Consider the following 22,200-nt stretch of genomic DNA (forward strand, 5'->3'; position numbering starts at 1 on the left):
GAAAAATGAATTGAAAGTCAATAACCGTGAAGGTGCCTTTTAGACATGTTTTTAGCGGCATGTGCACCGTCCCACTAACCCGGGGTTAAGCGGTTAAACCGTTTACCCGCGACGTCCTGTTCACACCTGTCATTCCGTACGGAAACCGAATGAAAAATTCCCAAATTCCGCTTTCCGAATCTGTATTCCCAATTCGGATTCCGGATTCCGAACATCCAGCCTAACCCTGGGTTAGTGAATGGTACAAGAGGCCCTTGTCAAATAAGAGACAATTAAAAAGAAAAGACAATTAAAACTATTTAAGATTGATTGATATTACAAATTAAAAGATTTAAAACTTATACCTAAATATAGCTTTGATATGTGTTTATAAATAATGCCATAAGTCGTTTATTAACTTAAACACACCTGTTACTCCATCAGCAACACAAGTTACACAAACATTATCAGAAGAGAAAGGTAATATGCATCTAGAAATTTGTATGAACATATGTAGATGCCTTTACAAAGGTGTAGGATCAGGGGGGGAAACACCCCAATTACTGGACAAATAGAGCGACACCGTTTGACATGGGTACCTCATTATATTGTCAGTAGAATAGATGCCCAGTTGATAGTTATGATGTTTAATTGGTTAAGTTAGTTAAGAACTCAGATTTTATTAAAAACTGCAGTTGACTTTTGTAATTTAGATGCCCTATGGCTTCTACGCCAATCATTTTTAGGGTTCCGTACCCAAGGGGTAAAAACGGGACCCTATTACTAAGACTCCGCTGTCCGTCCGTCCGTCTGTCACCAGGCTGTATCTCACGAACCGTGATAGCTTGACAGTTGAAATTTTCACAGATGATGTATTTCTGTTGCCGCTATAACAACAAATACTAAAAACAGAATAAAATAAAGATTTAGGTGGGGCTCCCATACAACAAACGTGATTTTTGACCGAAGTTAAGCAACGTCGGGCGGGGTCAGTATTTGGATGGGTGACCGTTTTTTTTTGCCGTTTTTTGCATTATGGTACGGAACCCTTCGTGCGCGAGTCCGACTCGCACTTGCCCGGTTTTTTATAAACTAGTTTTAGTGTCGAACACACACTGTTACTGACAGTTCGTTAACTTAATTACAAAAGGCATAAGGTCAACCGATGTACAGTTAAGAGTTTTGCTGTTTGTACTTACCTGTACGGCTACCACCAGTTTTGACATTGACATAACGCTCACGTTTACGTAACTTACTTTCTATGCATCTCGCTCGTACTCGCATATGCGAGCAATAGTGCAAGCGAGATGTACAGAAAGTAAATTACGTAGACGTGAGCGTTATGTCAATGTTAAAACTGATGGTAGAGGCTCTTTACATCTTAAGTATGTCATACTTTTAGTCCCATTCCAGCATTTTACACATGAGTAAACTCACTCAACAATAAGGGACAAATGGGTCAAGGTTGTCGCTATGGTTTTGTGAAAAGGGTCCAATGGTAGCCGTTAAGGACAATATGATTATCCTGACAAAGTTTGGTTATTATTTTTGACTATTCACCATAAGGAGTAGGTACCTATGTTTTTTACCAGAGGCATTATCATTTTTAGGGTTCCGTACCCAAGGGGTAAAAACGGGACCCTATTACTAAGACTCCACTGTCCGTCTGTCCGTCTGTCTGTCACCAGGCTGTATCTCATGAACCGTGATAGACACTAGACAGTTGAAATTTTCACAGATGATGTATTTCTGTTGCCGCTATAACAACAAATACTATAAGTACGGAACCCTCGGTGGGCGACTCCGACTCGCACTTGTCTGTTTTATTTTGTTAGATTTTTGAGATTACAAAACATTTGAATTTTAATCTTCTTCACAATAAATAGGATGAGTAATACACATCCGCGCATCCTATTTATTTTAAATCCAGTTTTCAATTTCATTACACATTCATTGTATTTTAATTAAAACATTATTTTTATTATGTCGTCCCACATTATGAAAGCTTCCTTTCACTTGAGTTTTTATTGACCTGTCCTTATTATCTGACCTAAATACGAGATTACAGGAATGAAGGTTCGGCATTGCCGATGGAATGTAATTATGGGGTTTTTGATGTGAATAACGATGTTTATTATAACGAAACTTGGATAATTATATATATCTCTTTGACACTCTTCTATTTTAGAAGTGAAAACTTCTTTAGCGGCGCTGTGCACTTTTTGAGGGGGGGAAAAAATGTTAACTCGAGACAGCGTAAGGCGTAAGGCATAAGGCGTAACCCTCTTTCTACCGCGCGGCGAAAATGTATGCCTGAGCCTATTGTTTCGTTTAGGCGGCGCAGGGCGCTTGCGTGACGTCACGCGTGACGGACAAAGTCATTGTGTTTTTCTTTTTAGATTTAAATGCCATCTAGTGAGTTTCCCTCAAACTGGTATTAATATAACTGTAGTACTCACACTGATGTGCTTAGGGGTTTCAAGTAATGCGACGAAATAACGCTAGATGGCGTTAACCTCAATTATATATGTATGGTGCTGCAGACATTTTGCACTAGATGGCGCTGTTATTAATAATTTGAGTTACAATGTCGTTGAGTTTTCACTTCTGCCGGCACTCCCGGAGTGCAACCCGTTGTTTTTTTTTACATGTCCGTGTTCTTTCAGTATTCTACCTATTTACCACCTTAATGACCCGCGACTTCGTGTGTCTTAAAAAATTACATAATAACCATTAACTTTAATTCCTCGAAGTAGAAAATTTATTTTAGACAATTACTTTTTACTATTAGAAGTAATATTAAATTCCAGCCTGGGGCACTGGAGGCCTTGGTATTTTTTTCTTAGTAATACATTTATTTCAGTTTATAATTATTTTTTACTACATTCTCTCAATGTTCCTATATGGTATGTGGTCCTGTCAAAGGCGTTTAAAAACTCCACAATTTAATATACCCGAACCAAATCTTGTTAGTACATAACAATGGTACATGAGAACGCACTAGCCCGAGCTCTCTCAGGCCTTTGTAGTGCAATTCAAAGCGCTGTGTCAAAAGACCTCGCTTAGTGCTAAAGCGTTGCTTGGGGTCCCTCAAGGACGAATGCTTGGGCCGCTTTTTTTGCTACTATTTTTGGAGTGTATTATACACGGCCTGTTTTTTAACCCTTAACTAAATTTTGCGAGGTGAATATATATATCATACTGAGCAACTTTTGTTATGGGATGAATCCCGAAATCGCAAAATGTATTAAACAGCTTTTCAGAGTTGGTCCAATGGTAAAAATTACTTAGTATGACCTACATATTCACTTCGCAAAATAAGGGTTTCTGCATGTAAGTACCAAAATAAATAAATAAGAGCAAGCAAGAAATTCACTGAGAGTCTTTAAGGGTCTACTGAATATCGGCGTGATGGTTGCACTACGTGCGCCGACACAGGCTGAGTGGTATATCCTCTTTGGAACAATAAAACAATAAGTATCTATGTCACATGTTTAACATGTATTAATTTTAAGATTGCGTTGTTTCAAATAAATTATTTCTATTTAATTTCATTTTCATTTTTCCTTTCACCAAATCAATATTTGATTTTAATATAATTTGATGGCAATAAATAATGTATCGCCAACATAATGCATAAAAATTAATTATACATTTTCATTGTGCACGTATCAAGTAGGTAAATTACTCTAGTTCAAAGCGCTCATTTCACTTTTCAAAAGTATCTACGGCGAATCTGGGGTCACTCAAGGACGCGTTCTCGGACATAATTACCTAATAGGTATATATTGTTTCTGCAGACATATTTTGTTTTGTTGTTATTATAAGTAGTGTAATACATTATCACGGACACGGACAGTAATGTAACAGACATACCTACTAATGTAATAAATAATAATTCAATGTTATGACCACTAATAGTAACATTATACACTACATATTACAATGTATTTAAACGTGAAAAATGTAATTATTATATTTGACGGTCATAAACAATGTTAACATCACCATAATGTATTTGTATCTACGGGACATATTTAATTCGAAGCACTCATTCGTCGCTTCTCAATACTATTGTAAGGGGGTCGCTCAAGGACGTACATTCGGGCACAATCTGCTCCTGCAGACAGCTTTGTCATTAAGTAGGGGCGAAGAAGGTAGTTTAGAGGTCAAACTGGTTAAAGTCGTGTAGTGCCAGTATAATTTATCCCTAAATTTCACAGACAATTGATATATAATTAATTTTCTTTTGATTAAGAACAAGATACGAGTTTTTTTCAAAGTAGTGCCGATATCTCAATTGGTAAATCTTACGTGACAAACTTAATTTAAAGTTCGTATTTAAAGCCTGACCAGTAATATATGATCATTGTCAAGAGGGCGCTGTTATTTTCAAGTGTAGAGTATGAAAAAATTAGTTCCAGTGAAATTCCGCAACATAGCGCGTGATCATATATTCCTGGTCAGGCTTTAAATGGCAGGTAATTTCATTAAATGTACGCCCTCAAACGTCAGTCTACCTACTCAATTAAATTCTTAAAACTAAGGCTTTTAGTAGAGTTTTAGACACACTATACTTTGTATCTTTAGGTATTTAAATAAAATTAAACAAAATCTACCCTCAAATGACTCCTTAAGCCAGTTGAGGGATTGTTTTCTTTTATTTAAATACCTAAAGATACAGACTTCGTGATCATATATTCCTGGTCAGGCTTCAAATGGTAGGTTTTTTCATTAAATGCGGCGTGCATTCAAACGTCTACTTACTCAATTAAATTCTTAAAACTAAGGCCTTTAGCAGAGTTTTAGACACTAGGCTGTAGACCTCTTCTTCTTCTACCTAGCGTTATCCCGGCCTTTGCCAGGGCCCGCTTTCCTCCACTTTGCGCGGTCCTGGGCGTCGTCTCGTGTGAGACTACACTAGGCTGTAGACCTATTCCAACCAAAGTGCAGTCGTTAAATCTGCGACCAAAATAGTTTAACAAGATTACGTCTCAATTGCAAATAAGACAGGATGAGGCACTTTAGTTCAGTCGACCACTCATTGTGAAAGTGTGTGCTTGTGTGTGTTAGTCATGTGATTGTTTGGTGTCAGATATAGGTTCATTGTGCCCATATATCATTGAAGGCAGAAACTTATCATATAAAAGTGATCATAATATGCGTGATATATTTGGATTATATAAAACTTTTTGGGAACAAATCAAATAATTTTTATCAAATGTTTTGATTTTAGATATTTTCTGACAGTACATCAGTACTCCTTGATCTTGGTACACTTTTATTTACCACTATTAGTGACCCGCCCGGCTTCACACGGGTTAACAAATTATACACCTAAACTTTCCTCAATCACTCTATTGATAGGTATAAACCGCATGAAAATCCGTTCAGTAGTTTTTGAGTTTATCGCGAACAAACACACAAACAGATAGACGCGACGGGGAACTTTGTTTTATAAGTGATACCTAGTGATTAATAAAACATTCGGAAATATGGAGGCCGATTCAGTTTTAAAGGGGCTCACTGATTAACAGTCCGCCGGACGGTATCGGCCTGTCAGTTTTGTCAAAATTTTGACAGTTCCGAACAACTGACAGGCCGATACCGTCCGGCGGACTGTTAATCAGTGGGCCCCTTATCAATTTGTTATGGTTGTGATCTAATTTTGATAGAGTTAGACCAAGAAAAGTCTGCAGCGATTTTGATAGCATACGCAGTGCAAGTGTTATTTATATGTCATAATTTCATAGAAACTTGACGTTTAAAACAGCACTTGCACTGCGTGTGCTATCAAAATCGTTGCAGACTTTTCTTGGTCTAACTCTACGACATTGAAGTTCGCTCACGCTTATTTCGTGAATGCTAAACGTCAAGGTCGTATCAAAACCACATCAGAAACATAACGGATGGTTGAATAATTTTTTTTTTTTTTTTTTTATTAAGGTTCACCAACAATTGTTGACATCGATACATTTAAAACGTACAAGCTAATACATGTTAGGGAGTGATGTCACAATCACTTACAGGTAAACACCGCATGCAAAACATATATAAGTAAACAACTAAAGAAATTCTAAATTTAAACTTATTTTCTAATTATTTATGTTTTAGGAAATATTTTCGGACAGATATTATAAATTTATTTAGTGGGTCATAGTGCATATCCGCTTTGTCACAGCAACCATTAGCAATTTTACATAACCTGCATATTGGAGAGTTAGTGCCTGAAACTGATCTTCTTAGCGGGGCGTAAAGAGGGGTGATAGCGTTACGGGGGAAACGAGATGGAGCACGAAAGTTCAGCAATGTCAGTAGTTGTGGACAATCTATTTTGTGGTTCACTAACTTGTACAAAAAAGTTGCATCCAAGAGCGCCCGTCGGTCTTCTAGGGAATCCGAATAATGAATTAGACCTCCTCGTATCTAAATCCTAAAATCCTCCAATCCAAAATTTAAATTTAAATTATGAGTTATTATTCTGAATAATTGGCATTAAGACTCGGCTGTCCACCATTATGTCTGCAACGCATACTGTCATATTTCGGTCACATCATGCGAAGAGAGGGTAGCAATCTGGAAAAATTGGTGATTGTTGGCAATACCGAAGGCAAGAGAACACGAGGCCGATCGCCAACACGTTGGTCTGACCAAATAAAGGAAGCCACCGCCTCTTCCAAGCTACCTCAAGTAGTGAGGGCTACTTTGGACCGCAACCGATGGAGACAGATTGTTTATTTGAGGGGTTCCAGTGACCACGATCCTCAGTAATGAGGGACCGACCAGAGAGAGATTCTGAATAAAATCCATTTATTTACATATTTAATAGATATATTCAGAGGTACCTATTAGAGTAACTGTACAAATACTAAATTAAATTAATAGGTACCTAGCTTAAATCTAAAATAGGCCCTTGAGGCATTGTACCAATGATGCTGGCGGCATTACCTCGTTGTGTCGCAATGCTGATACCTACATGTTTTCTTTAAAAAAATTTTTTTAAATAATTGAGTCTTAATTAAGGGGGCTTAGGTAAAATAGGTTATTGATCATGGTGGGAAAGATCGCGGGTGCTGCAGTTAACGTGCGCATTAATAGGACCAGGACCTATATCAGGTACAAACAGCAACACTGCAACTGTAGATTGGTGGACCTTATTACAAAAGGTCCACCGATGTACAGTTAACAGTGTGGGCGATGATACAGTACCTAAACATTATTAAGCCCGCTCCACACTCGTGCGCGAATCGCGGCGCGAAGCCTCAAACGCGAGTGTGGAGTCGATTTCGCAAATCAGCGATTCGCGCACGAGTGTGAAGGGGGCTTTATCTTTATTAGCGTGATCCTTAAAACATAAGCAAAGTTCCAAAAAGGCTTTTATTTCTTAGTCCTTGATGTACGATATGGTCCGACCGCTGGCAATAAAAGCAGTTTGGTCTATGGTTGTCGAGAGGGCAAGTGTTTCTTTGCCGGATGTTTAAACAAACAGCGATGAACGATTAATATAATATGAAAGTCTTTTATTTACCTTACGTCACCTGCAATAATATGTTACTCTTCGAAGGCCGTAAAAATATGTGACACGCTCTTATGGCTCTACAAATAAGATCGTGTCAGATATTTTTGCGGCCTTCGTTGTGTAACATATTATTGCAGTTGACTGTACCCGTTTCCTATAGTACGAGAAAATGTGTCGTTTCCAAGCAAAAAGTTCCACTTTATCGCTTGCCATAAGGATGCATGGGACCTTTCACCAGACTTAGACACAAATCATCAATGGTAGATAATCGCTGCCAATAAGTCAAATGCCTTATGAAAAAATACTCAATGGAAATAGTCACGTGAATTTTCGTAGCATTTGTCCTTCCAATACGTTCTTCTTTCCGTTTGGCGTTTGTCGATGTACAGTCAGCAGCACAAGTTGCTAAGCGGACGAGGCGTTCAAAATCACCTTGACACGCTCTTATTCTCTTTACAATAAAGTCGTGTCAAGATCATTTTGAACACCTGGCCCGCTTAGCAACTTCTGCTGCTGACTGTACTATTGTCATCTCGACCAAGGCTCGGAACCGGTTTTTTCTTCATACAAAAAATACCGGTATTATTACGTTCTTTTTCGTTCTTTGGTTTATTATTTCATTTTTGATGGGCCAATCTGATAATACCAAGTCGTTACCTAAATACATGATTTAGTCCTACGGAAAGAGCATAAAATTATTGGGCTATTTGGGGATTAAAAAAAAAACCGGTTTTGAGCCCTGATCTCGACTAAGGTCCCTAAGGCACAATTAACTTACTTATTGCTATCTACGTTAAGCTATTTATTATTATTATGACCAACTAGGATTACCTTAAGACATCAGGATAAAAATAATGTTAAGTTTGTTGTTCTCTTCTCCAGGTCACCAAAAAAAGCAACAGACGAAGAATGCGAAGACCTAAAAGCGGACGTAGAAGTCGAAGAGGGCAAAGATGCAGGAGCCCTGGAAGCCAAGATGTCACTCCTCAACGGATGCACAGTTATCGTGGGGTCCATCATCGGGAGTGGCATCTTTGTGTCTCCAACCGGGGTGCTGAAAGGGACGGGGTCGGTGAACGCTAGTCTGCTTGTCTGGGTGGCCTCTGGAATCTACAGTATGGTGAGTTTTTATCAGACATTTAAGTGGTTAAGAAAGTGAATTAGGGATACAGATCGCTTCTTTATATTCTAATTTTGATTATTCGAGTCAAGTCTCTAAAGTAATATTCATTTTAGAGATCATCATTAGAGCCTAAAAAAAGTGACTTCACTCGTATTTATAGAGTACATATTTATTGAGGTATAAATCATTTATTTACAAACAAGATATATACAGTGGTATTACTAAACGAAATTAAAAACTAGCTTAGATCTAAAATAGGCCCTTGAGGCATTGTACCAAAGATGCTGGCGGCATTTCCTCACTGTGTCACCCATCACGTTGTGCGAGGTAGTCGCCAGCTCTTCGGTCCCCAATTACGTCACCCAGACGCTTCGCTTCTGCGAACAACTTGTGCGCGCTGGGACCCCATGGACCCTTATTTTTTTAATATTTATTGCACAATAGAAAAACCTTATAATACAAAAGGCGGACTTAATCATTACTTACTCATTATTTTATTAACACTAATATTGGAGATCCTACTGACTGTGCCAATCAGATTGTAATTAATATGCAATATATGTGGAGAAACACGGTTTAATGTGCAGGTAATTGGGATATCCCTTATAATTCAATTGTTTCTTTTCAGACCTATCTAAGGTCAACCGGGATAAATGGAACTATAGGGTTATTGCGTCTATTTCGTACTTCTAGAATACGATTAGTCGAAATGTAGAAGATGCTACGTTTTATTTCCAAATAGCTCAGACTTTTATCACTGCATGACTAAAACTCTTGTAATTAACGTTATTAAAAATAAGAAATCAAATAAAGATAAAGATAGATTATTATTCAAGTAGGCATATTACAATGCGCTTATGAACGTCAAATAAAGCTACACCGGCTCCAACCCTACACCTCTGCCTCGAGAAGATTTAAGTCCCCCCTCAATTGGAGGAGGGTATCCCAATATGAGACCGGCAACAAACTCGGCGGGACACATCTTTTCATAACATTACATCTTATAATTAACATGCATTATGAGTAAATGAGAAAAAATACAATTTAAATTACTGCAGAATTCAAATAGATGCAGTAATTCCATATAACTATTTGCATTATTTTGGTCTAATTTTAATTGTAATTTTATTTTATGTTGTGATGTTCGGTTCTAGTACTTATTATTACAAAATACAAAAACGATCATCATACGAGAAGTAAGGTAAACGTACAAAAAAAAATTTAAACTGTTTATTTTTAAAATAGAATTAACATACAATTAACTTAGAACTAATCTTACATTTTTAAGATTATTAGAACTAAGGGACATGGGGAGCAACCCCTATCAAAATTATTGAACATTACCATTAAGTGTTTTTACTGGTGCTCGACGCGGTCCCAGTACATGTCATCGTGTCAGATGTCATTTATTGGCATTAGCATTGGCGACCACTAGTACGTTTACCTTAGTACAAGATAAGATAAGATAAGATAGTTCTTTATTGTACAACCGTGTTACAGAGGTGTTATGTACATGTGAGTTTCAACGGTAACCCAACTCGGGTATACAATGGACACTTTTAAAACTAACTTAAAACTAAAAAACACATAACTATTATACACATACATAGCATATATGAATTATTGATATTGATATTTATTATTAACAAGGTTTTTTTCAAATAAATATTATTCTATTCAATTCTATATCTATCTATACAGAGTAGACAGTATCATGATTCATGAAGAATATAATTCAAAGAAATCCTTGAGAGAATAGAATTCATTCTTTATAAGCCATTTTTTTAAACTACTCAAAAACTCTATGTCATCTAGCATTTTTAATTCATCTGGAAGCTGATTAAAGACAAGCTGAAATGTATGTATATTTTACCCGTGTGAAAATTGTATATTGAGATAAATAAACTAAACTAAACTAAACATCATCATCATCATCATCATCTCAGCCATAAGACGTCCACTGCTGAACATAGGCCTCCCCCTTCACACTAAACATAGTTAATGCACAGTACAGTAGTATAAGTACATTTTCATCACACTCGCTCAGTAAATGTGGAATTGCACGCAGGTTTAGCGGGAGTTATAGAAAAAGCGTTTTCCCTAGGGAGTTATGAAGTTTCTAGTGCCATAATTGACCGAAGCGTAGCGAAGGTCTACGTTTTGACTCGGGCATTTTGCTTTCGTATGTCCGTCCGGTGTCCGTCCGGATGTTCTCCTCTACAGGTCACACTTCTCAACCGATTCTCGTGAAATTTTGTGACCAGATTCTATGATTAAATCAAATTTTTATGTCAATCCAGTTATTGGAAATTTTTAAAAATGGCGGAGCCGTGATACCTCGCGCCTAAACAAATAGTCGTATCGATATCATTAAGAGTTTTTTCTTTTTGAAATATGTTTATAGATTAAATGGCCAAAAATTCAGAAAATTTATTTCGCTGGTTTCGGAGGTATTAAGATATTTAATTTTAACTAATTTTAACTTGAGAATGAGTAGCTAAATTTCGTCAGCTTATCTAAGAACTATTTGGCTCCGTTTTCACTTAAACTTCGTATTTTTTTAATAAATTAAAATTTTTGTATTGTTGATTGATCAAACCGCTGTGTGGCGCTGTCATCGTGCACGGTCCCAATAAGCTATGCTCGCGAGGTCTACAGCTCACAGAGCCACTAGTTAACAGTATTTTGTCTTTAAACTTAATTTTTGTATCGCAAGTGTGATGAAAAACATTGTGTGTAACATGGGGCGTAATAATATTGCAAACTCGAGTCTATACATCGCAAGCCGTCGCGATTTAACTTACTCTCGTTTGCAATATTCAACTTACGCCCCATGTTGCACAATGTACTATTATCGGTTGAACTTTGTAGACTAAGTAACAAGTAATGTTAGTTCCAGTTTATAAGCCTGTTGCGAGTGATGGATCTGTATTTCGTCATTGAAGTATTGGTAAACTGCCAATGTAAACAAAGGCCTACATACCTATTAGCCATATAAAGTATAAATCTAAAAATATACAGGGTATTTTTTCAACGTCTGCCCTTACGTGCTACGTGGAATGAAAATTTCTGACTGAATGACTTACCTAGACACCAGTCATATTAAATATATCAAAACGGGTCACTCACGTATCTTACTCCGTAAAAGGTACGGAACTCAGAGAGATGCGGAAAAAATAATTATAGCGATAAGCTTTTTTTTAATTAAAGTGTCAAAAGGGCCTCTACGTGTTGACTTCGGCTCCACGGAAACTTCCCAAACGTCCAGAACAACCATTTAACATTACAAAATATAATCTTCATAATTTGACCTTTTTGTACAGTCAAGGTCAAAGATATGTTTATATTATTTGCCTTATTACCAAGGAGTAAGGTGCAAAAGTGTAAACATATATTTGACGTTGACTGTACATACCTACTGGCTCTTGACAAAAAATCCCTCTCAATCAACTAAGATCAATGTTCGTAAACTTTTAATTCCAAGCCGCTTCCAATTTCAATTTGAGCAAAAGCTTTTGATAAAGCTCCGAGCTGAAAGCTCCAAGCTCATTGATTGCCTTGGGGACTTATTACATTGACGAGTACCTAAGCTTGTCCTAGCTGTCTTGAGAAATAATTAGGTATTATTAAAAATGCAGGCAGTTTCGAAAATAAATGAAACACGATTTATTTGAAAATTATGAAGACAGCACGGAAATATGATAAATAACTGTCTCCAACATTTTTGTAATTATTAAAATTTGTGTAAAGTAGAGACCCTTTTATTCGGGATAAGGCTAATTATAGGTCTTACTTAATTTTTAGGGTTCCGTACCCAAAGGGCAAAAACGGGACCCTGTTACTAAGACTCCGCTTGTCTGTCTGTCTGTCACCAGGTTGTTATCTCGTGAACCGTGATAGCTAGGCAGGTGAAATTTTCACAGATGATGTATTTCTGTTGCCGCTATAACAAAAAATACTAAAAAGAGAATATAATAAATATTTAAGTGGTGCTCCCATACAACAAACGTGATTTTTTTGCCGTTTTTTGCGTAGGTGGTACGGAACTCTTCGTGCGCGAGTCTGATATTCCGAATTGATAACCCTTGAATTTAACTCATCAACTGCTAAGATACAACACTACATACATCATAGCCGTTAAATTGGGTTTACGAAAATATCTTCTCTTTTTCATAAACTTTTCAAGCAACTTTAAATTACTAATAGGTATTCTTGATATTTTAAAAATAGCTGTTGAAGGTACTTTGGCACTAACAAGAGCCCGACGGATGACATCATTTATACTAAATTTGTGCTAAAATTAATCTACATTCAGCCTATTCGATCGTTAAGCATTGTCTTTTCGTTCCAAAATTCACGTATATTCTTCGCGGAACCCATCTTTGGAAACACCCCAATTTGGTCTCAAAATTAGACACATTAGTAGTTGAAACACTCACATCCATCTTTAACATCTCTTTTGACGAAAGGTCTTGGACCCAGGCTAGCCTGCCCATTAGGTTTGGCGGCCTGGGCATCCGCAAAATTTCTTGTGTATCTTTACCTGCGTTCTTGTCCTCGGTGCATGGTGCTCAAAGCCTTATAGGGAAAATACTAGATCCTTCTATTGGATCTATGGAGGCCGCACACTGCTCCGAGGCCAAGAACGTCTGGTCTATAACCTGTCCCAACACAGACCTGCCTGAAAATCCCTGCTCGCAGAGGCAGTGGGACGAGCCGATCTGTCAACTAGTACGGAAAAACCTTTTAGATACGTCACCTAGTTCGACAGACCGAGCTCGTCTCCTTGCGACTGCAGAGTGGGAGTCAGGGCTGTGGCTGCAGGCGCTACCCTCTCCAATCATTGGGACTTTTCTAGACAACACTACCTTCCGCCTAGCAGCTAGCTTACGTGTAGGGGCATCTACCAATCAGCCTCATCGCTGTCAATGTGGCACCACGGTGGACATTCTTGGCCACCATGGCCTCTCATGTGTTCGAAGCGCTGGCAGGATCCCCCGCCATGCCAGTATAAATGATGTCATCCGTCGGGCTCTTGTTAGTGCCAAAGTACCTGCAGTCCTCGAGCCCAGCGGTCTGGCCAGGGATGATGGCAAGAGGCCCGACGGATTGACACTGGTGCCTTGGAGCATGGGTCGGCCGCTAGTTTGGGACGCTACTTGCGTTGATACCCTGGCACCGTCCCATGTTCCAAGCACCAAAGATTCTGCTGGCGCTGCGGCTTCCTCAGCCGAGAGCCTCAAGCGCCGCAAATATGCCGCTCTGGGAAGCAGCTACATATATGCGGCGTTTGGTGTCGAAACATTGGGGCCGTGGGGGCCAAGTGCGCGTCGACTGTACAAAGACTTGTCGGCGCGCCTAATAGAGGCTTCTGGTGACCAGAGAGCTGGCCACTATTTCGCCCAGCGTATTAGTATCGCCATACAGCGGGGAAATACAGCCAGCCTTCTGGGCACCTTGCCCGTTGACGGCGATCTGGGCCAAATTTTTTATCTTTAGATTTTTAAGTTTTATTATGTTTGTTTATTTCTTTCTTTGTTTTTACCAAATAAAATTTCCATTATGATCTGCAAAAAAAAAAAAAATAGCTGAGATAATGATTGAAGTAGCAACAAATTATAATTACATATAGGTCAAATGAGATATGTTAACTCTTCTGATTCTGAGCTCCGATAAGGAATAGTTGCTACGAGATCGGGGGTCACACGAAGCCAATCGTCGATTTGAGGTAAAGGGAACAAAAATGTATCAGCATCATTGCATAAATGCAATAATAAATCCATAGGTATGGTACGAGTATATATGAATTTGCATATTATTATGTAACTATATTTTTTATTTACTAATCAAATCTTGCGGCAACAGTTCCATAGTAAAGAATGCGTTAATATGCAATCAGTGGCGCTAGTTTTCAATGGGAACCTGAGTTAGGACTATATAATATAGGTACGACTTAGTGGTGACACTGGTGGGGACACACAGAAAAATATAGTAACTTAAAAAAATCATCCCCAAAATACATTAAAATAAGGTAAACGTACCTATAGTGCTCGACATGCTAATGCACAATAGATGACACCTTGCTGTCACCTCTATTGACAATGACTTAAATTTCAAGATGACATGTACTAGGACCGCGTCGAGCACCAGTACGTTTACCTTACATTGTTAAAAGTTTAACTGTCAAACATATTAAAAATCCTATGATTTTTTTTGAGAAAAATAAACGATGATGTCTTATAAACTAGTTTTCATTCCTCGCAAAATTATTTTTTCTAAGTTTCTCGACGTTTACTGAATATACAGTGACTGTTGCTCGACTGACACCAATATGTTATGTTGTTATAAATAAAATATTTATTTCCAAGTTTATTGCCGGTCAATACCGTTGACCCCACTATCTGCCGATAACATGATTTGTCACTGAGCCGCCATTGCAGGAACACGTTTTCAATCATTATTGATAACGAAACATAATAAAGCGTAAGCTTAGTTAACTTATTACTTTTTATCGACACTATCGAATAAAAAGTATTATATGGCTATTCACGGTGTGACATCATAAATGTCGGGGTCCATTTGTTTCACATAAAGTTTCAAGTCATAATTAATGTATTGTTTATTAGTCTTAAAACTGAAACCGTTAACTTTTCAGGATTTTCGTAAGGTTATCCTATAGATAGGTTAGCGGGTCGATTCGGGAAATTAACTAGAGATTCACTAGATATGAAATGGTAAAGATATGTGACGTTCCACGGCAAAAGGTACCTTATGGGGCTGGCGCCGCGATTCCCGAAATGAATTAGAGATTTACTAGATATGAAATAGTGGAGTTAATATATCTTTACTATATCGTATCTAGTTAATCTCTAATTCATTTCCCGAATCGCGCCGTAGGTTAGGTTAGGTTTGTTTTATCTGAAAAGTTACGCGTTTCTGAACTAAATAAAACAGTCACCAGTTAAGGACATGAGTAAACTGTTGGCTACGCACCCAGGTCGTCCCGCCATTTTCGTCTGTCTGGCCTGTAACCGTGAAACCCACTTTTACTCTTATTTTTGACTTTTGATTTGTAGTATTATGAATTTTGATCCTTACTTTTTTGAAAAATTCTTACAAGAATCTTTCCGAATGGAAATTTGCTTTAAATTCTCGTGTAACTTTCCAGAAACTTTTAGAATATTCTGCAACTTGCAAACAGTTAACAAAACCTTTTTCCTGTAACTCCTGTAAGTACCTAACTAATAAACTAATTCGTCCCTAGATTGGCGCCTACTGCTACGCAGAACTGGGAACCATGATTCGTCAGAGCGGCGCGGACTACGCGTACATCATGGAGACTTTCGGGCCATTCGCGGCTTTCGTTCGGCTGTGGATCGAATGTATGATCGTCAGACCCTGCTCGCAGGTAAGATATGTCTTCTTCCTCGCGTATATTGATATTTATCAGTCGCTTTTTGGTGAAGAAAAACATCGTGAGGAAACCAGACTAATCCAAATAAGGTCTACTTTACCCTCTGGGTTGGAAGTTGGAAGGTCAGATGGCAGTCGCTTTCGTAAAAACTAGTGTGTACGCCAAGTCCTGGGATTAGTTGCCAAGCGGACCCCAGGCCCCCATGAGCCGTGGCGAAAATCTGGGATAACGCGAGGAAGAAGAAGAAGATACATAGGTATAGGTGCGACTGTGTCCTCCTGATGCCCACCTTGTCCTGTTACTTACTAAACAGATTTAACGACCACCACAACCTTCACGAAGTTTGCATGTCATTGACCAAACTGTTACCAATCACCCTAATGTGTTGACCTTGCTCAAACAATCGTCAAACGTTTAGTGTGATAGTTTACAAAACAAACTCATTTCAATTCATTTTAATTAAGGCAAGCACTGAATAAGTAAGAAAAAGTTTATGCACAGATTTAAATAGGTTCCGGATTTTAAAGGCCAAAACCGCGTTTGGGTTGATTTCGGGCGATATTAATTTACAATTAAGACCGTGCTTTAGGTACAAAAAAATCCTTACTTACTCCTCTCAAAGTGTGTCTTGGCGTCCAACACGACTACTCGCCACTGATCCCGGTCCTGTGCCGTTTCTCGCCAGTTTTCAACCCGGAGCTCGCGCAGATCAGCGTCCACCACATCCGCCCATCGATACCTAGGTCGACCGGCCGGGCGGCGTCCTATCGGTTTTCCCTCAAACGCTCTTTTCATCGCCCGATCACCTCCCATTCGCTCAAGATGACAATGGATGGATCCATATTCGCTTAAAATCCCACATAATTATATATTTGGCACAGAATCCTTAAAATGGTCTGAACATTTTTAACTGTACTTATTTTTCTTATGAGTAGATAAAGCATCGCTAAACCTACAACAGAATGGGCTGATCGTCACAATATGTAAATTTGCTTGCTTGCTTGCTTGGGACGTTTGTAGGTGGTACTATATTTAGTTTATTACCCGTCTTTGTGTCTAAGCTAGATCCAGACTTCAGCCAGAACTAAGGAAAATTGCGAAAAGAAATTAAATAGGAGAGTGTCTATTTTAGGTAATTCTCAAAAAAATATGTCTGAGCTAATTACCGCGACCGCGACAAATCAGAAAAGGAAAAATATTTTTAAATGATTCACAACTTAAATATGATTATGTTCTATCAAAATCATAAGTATCATAACTAGAATAAGTTGTGAAGTACCAAGGAAGCAGCTTTTTCAAACTATAACAAGCAAAGTTGATGTGTCGATATCGACCTATCGGCTCAGTTACCTAGTTTATTCTCTCTCACCCTGCTTCGATCGTGAAATAAAATGCTGTTCATGACTCAATGTGTCTAGTACGTTCTGTTGTTGTTGTTATTTTTGTATTCTTAGTTTGGCGTGTATTAGGAACTGTTTTATAAAGCCTGAAATTTACGTTTTTATATAGCGGCAACCTAACTTTAACAATCATGTAATTGATTGACTTAATCGAGTATAATTAAGTTTACGTGAATAATAATGAGTAAAAATCGTGAAATTTTAAATTAGTGTTATTGGTTATTAATTCGCAGATTACTTTGTTTGCACCTGTCTATATTATATTTATATACCGTTATACGGGATGAGTAGGTTTCGCGGGGAGAGTAGTAGGGGGTTATGAATGGGGAGAGAAGGTTTGAGAGGGGGGTGAGAAGGGATTTTAAGGCTACTGATACAAAAATAATGTATTCCAATTTAAAATGGAGCTATATTAATACGCATAATAAAAAAAATCGATCCAACAATCTTCCAAAATCACCTTGTATGAAAACCCCTCTCACCCCAAATACGAGGCATTACGGGGTGAGGTGGGTTTTCCTCTTTATCGTCAAAGTTATGAAATGGAACTACCCAAAATAAAATAAAAACTAAAATACAAACGTCCGGAACACTTATTATATACATATACACCATTCAGTTTTCATATGTAAAAATAAAATGTTATCGATGTTGGAATTTCAGTTTTGACCCTACTCACCCCATTTTACGGTATTTGTAGTTCTAGCGAGAAGCAATAATTGACTGCAAGTAAGTTCAAATTGGCCTACCCAGAAAACATTATTGCTAAGTAAAGTTTGCAATATCCTAATACCTTTACTTTTCACGATTATATCACATGTCTACAACATGTCCCTGAAATAATGGGTCAATAAAACTTCATTGCCCCGCGTATTGTGCAGTCTATTGGTTCAGGATTTTCCCGTCGCTTAGATTGTAAAATGGTACCCAATAAGGGTACCAATAACAGTTGGTTTTACATAATTTTTAGTCAAACTATTTCAAACAGTACTTTGTACTTTAGAAGTAAAGATAATACGAATAGGTCATACTAATTTTTTTAATAACAGTTTTGAATGATTCACGGTTCACGGTTAGTTTCACTAGACTTATATCGACCAGGATATGTTTATACCCGTGAACAAGATGCATGTAACTGCGTCGAAATATCTGGAAAACAATACAAAAGGTACTTAATCACGGTTCATATCCCGGTCGATATAGGTAAGTCTAATTTTATTAATCTTAATGTTTCTTTACTTGGATATTTAGACCTTTAGCTGTTTTGGATGTTTGTTCCGCAACAAACTTAATGGCTCCTCTACACGATGGCCCAGCGCCGGCCACTCCAAGGGACGCAGCCATGCGGTAGAATGAGATAGCAATATCACTTGCTCCCTCTAACGCAGCGGTCGGCAATCTTTTACCAGCCAAGGGCCACATAGTAGTTAAGGAAGTTGACGCGGGCCGCACTTTTGTTAATATGTGTGACTTTTCAGACATTGTTGTTTGGCGATATTACATACAAAATAGCCAGGGGGGGCTCGCGGGCCGCTTGTTGCCGACCGCTGCTCTAACGCATAAATGCGTCCCTTGGAGTGGCCGGCGCTGGCCCATCGTGTAGAGAAGCCATAAAACAGTTGAACAGATTTGGTAAAAAATTTAGAAAAAGTTTATAGTAGACATTTGTCTGGAAATCATAGCCTAAATGGGGAAAATTAAGAACAACGTTCGAGATCCTTGTGTACCGTTTTTCCTGTAAATGAACATAGTCGACTTCTACCGAGACGCGGGCCATTACTACTGTAACTACACACACATTGTATAGCAACAAATCGGATTAGGAATAAACCTCAATTGTCCCGTCTTTGCAGTAAATTGCTTCAGGATTTCTCGCGGCGCACGGTGGGCTGAAAATCGGCCTCCATAGAAATAGAAACCGAAGTCTTAAATTTTTAACTGTGGTGATAACCCTATAGCATGTGCACATGACGGCTAGATTAAGGATCTCCGTCGGGAAAGCTCGGGACTTTACACTTTTTTCCGATCGTTGACAGTATCGCAATGATGTATGAATGACGCATAAATGTCAAATAAATCAAATGCATGCAAAAATATTACAAACAATTTTATTACTTTCTTAGATAATTACTTTTTTCCAATATTTAATACTATCTTCTTTTCGCATACGGTGTTCAAATGTACCTCCGTGTATTACAATGCCGCCGCAGCCCGTACCCGAGTATGTCGATGCACATGCGATATAGTGTATGCTCTTCGTCATTTATCCTCCGCAGAAAGCACCAATTAGCCTTTGTCTCATTTCGTCCGCAGTTTCACATTCCGTTTGGTTTGGTACACCATATCTTTTACACAGCCCCACAAATTTAAATAGCCACGAGCATCTAACATTTTTATTTGAAGAATATGACATTCAATAAGTATAGTTCAATGAAAATTTAATTTCAAACATCAGACGTCTTGTCTATTTCCTACCACGCAAGAAGGTTTGTTAGTTTGGTATTGAAGAAGTATTTATTCTTGATTTATTCTTAGTATTTCATTTTTGCAAGTTCATTTGGTGCAACTAACACAACCTACATGTAATTTTTTATTATTTTAAATAGTTTCCAATTATTCGAAAATAATTTTGTGAAACGTGTTAAGAAACTAAAACCTTTTGATCAGTCAAGGAAACCAGAGATATTTATAAGACGATTGCGTACTTTTGAGTGGTTGTCAATGTCACCATTTGAACTGTCGTTGTAAACAATGTTGTGGTTAGTATTATTAATATTAAGGAATAACATAACTATTTCATTCAAGTATTGAACAAGTGGAACCACTAAGAAAGCGAAAATCCTGCAATGATTCTTACCGTGCTGTAAGCAGACCTAAAAATGGTTAGATGGCAACAAATTAGCATAATTTCCTGTCGAATACTGATTGTTTACAAGTAAGTTCATTGACCCTGTCACCTGTTAGGGTTAGAACAAAGTAGTTTTTTGCGTGGATGTTTAAAAGGTCATAATTTAGAAACGGTTGCCCATATTAACATAGTTTCTATGGAGAAAATATAGAGCTTAGGCTAAACTATCTCCCATTTCCGGAAAGGATCGTCGTGCCTTTCCACCCTGTATACTACGAACACACAGCTATCATACAAGAACAAATGCAAGCCTACATCTGCTGAAAACGTTTCAGCATAGCACACCTGTAAATTCACTAAATCGAAATTTAGAAACTTAATTAGGGTTCCGTACCCAAAGGGTAAAACGGGACCCTATTACTAAGACTTCGCTGTCCGTCCGTCCGTCCGTCCGTCCGTCCGTCCGTCTGTCACCAGGCTGTATCTCACGAACCGTGATAGCTAGACAGTTGAAATTTTCACAGATGATGTATTTCTGTTGCCGCTATAACAACAAATACTAAAAACAGAATAAAATAAAGATTTAAATGGGGCTCCCATACAACAAACGTGATTTTTGACCAAAGTTAAGCAACGTCGGGAGTGGTCAGTACTTGGATGGGTGACCGTTTTCTTTTTTGCTTTTTTTTTTTCGTTTTTTTTTTGCATTATGGTACGGAACCCTTCGTGCGCGAGTCCGACTCGCACTTGCCCGGTTTTTTTTATTTTTCTTTCAAAGTGAACCAATGCCCGGAACTCCGCTGTTTTATATACTACGTACACACAGCTATCATACAAGACCAAATTCAAGCCTAAAACTCCTGAAAACGTTTCAGCATAGCATACCTCTATGTAGACTAAATCGAAATTTCAAACTTAATTTTTATTTTTCTTTCAAAGTGAACCAATGCCCGGAACTCCGCTGTTTTATATACTACGAACACACAGCTAACATACAAGACCAAATTTAAGCCTAAAACTTCTGAAAACGTTTCAGCATAGCACACCTGTAAATTGTCTATATATTGAAAAATAAGAAAAATTCAACGATAATGGTTTTCTACACTTTATAGGTCACGCCAGGGCCAGGCACTCCCTAGTTCTGTATACATAGAACGCACAGCTATCATTTTAGACTCAAAACACGCTAAGAACTTTTAAAAATATATTTTTATATTTACGCGTGTATTTTTTTAATTCGAAGTTTATGAAAGTTACATTTTTATGACTTCCTTGCTCGATTTAGAACCGAGAACTCCTAATTTCTGTAAACAATAGAGCTAGAGCTTTCGTTTGGAACCAAATATATGTCTGTGCGTTGTTAAATTACATCAGCATAGCACGTGTGAACTTAGTATATCATATAATTTAAAATCTAGTTAAAAATTGTAGTAAATGTTCTCAAAGATGCCTTTTTTGTGTCAGGAACTCTTTGTTACCATGTGTCGAGGCGAGCATATTTTTTTTATCCCATTTGTAACAAAATGATATGCTAGTGTGTGAACTTAGCATATCATTTTGTGAAATTCCATAGTATTGGTTTTCACGGTGAAAACGCCAGAACTATTGCTAAAAAGTATCAGGAACTCTAGAACTATGGTGCATGCTAATAGAACTCCAATAAAAACGTGATCTGCTAGACTTTGATATGCCAACTTCACAGACATTGGAGCGTACGAGTAAAACGGATTTTTTTTCAAAAATTAAAGGTATACCGTAATATCCTTGCAGATGATTTAAGTACCAATTATTAAGGATATTTTGTCATAACGCGAACTTTTCTACCGTATGCACTTATTTAATAAAAAATAAAAAACTTAATTTTTCATGCTGAAATATCTTTTTTTCATTGTTTTAATCAAATAAATAATAAACATA

General features: G+C 37.8%; 1 protein-coding gene across 1 annotated transcript in view; it reads left to right on the forward strand.

The window, feature by feature from the left end:
* Positions 1-22,200, forward strand: part of LOC134801181 (large neutral amino acids transporter small subunit 1) — a 49,071-nt gene that overhangs the window by 5,053 nt on the left and 21,818 nt on the right. Inside the window, exons 2-3 of the mRNA XM_063773728.1 lie at positions 8,381-8,618; positions 15,886-16,029. Of these exons, the coding sequence (XP_063629798.1) occupies positions 8,381-8,618; positions 15,886-16,029 (382 nt within the window). The remainder of the gene's footprint in view (positions 1-8,380; positions 8,619-15,885; positions 16,030-22,200) is intronic.

The sequence above is a fragment of the Cydia splendana genome, chromosome 21, assembly GCF_910591565.1.
Source record: "Cydia splendana chromosome 21, ilCydSple1.2, whole genome shotgun sequence".
NCBI classification, from domain to species: Eukaryota; Metazoa; Arthropoda; class Insecta; order Lepidoptera; family Tortricidae; genus Cydia; species Cydia splendana.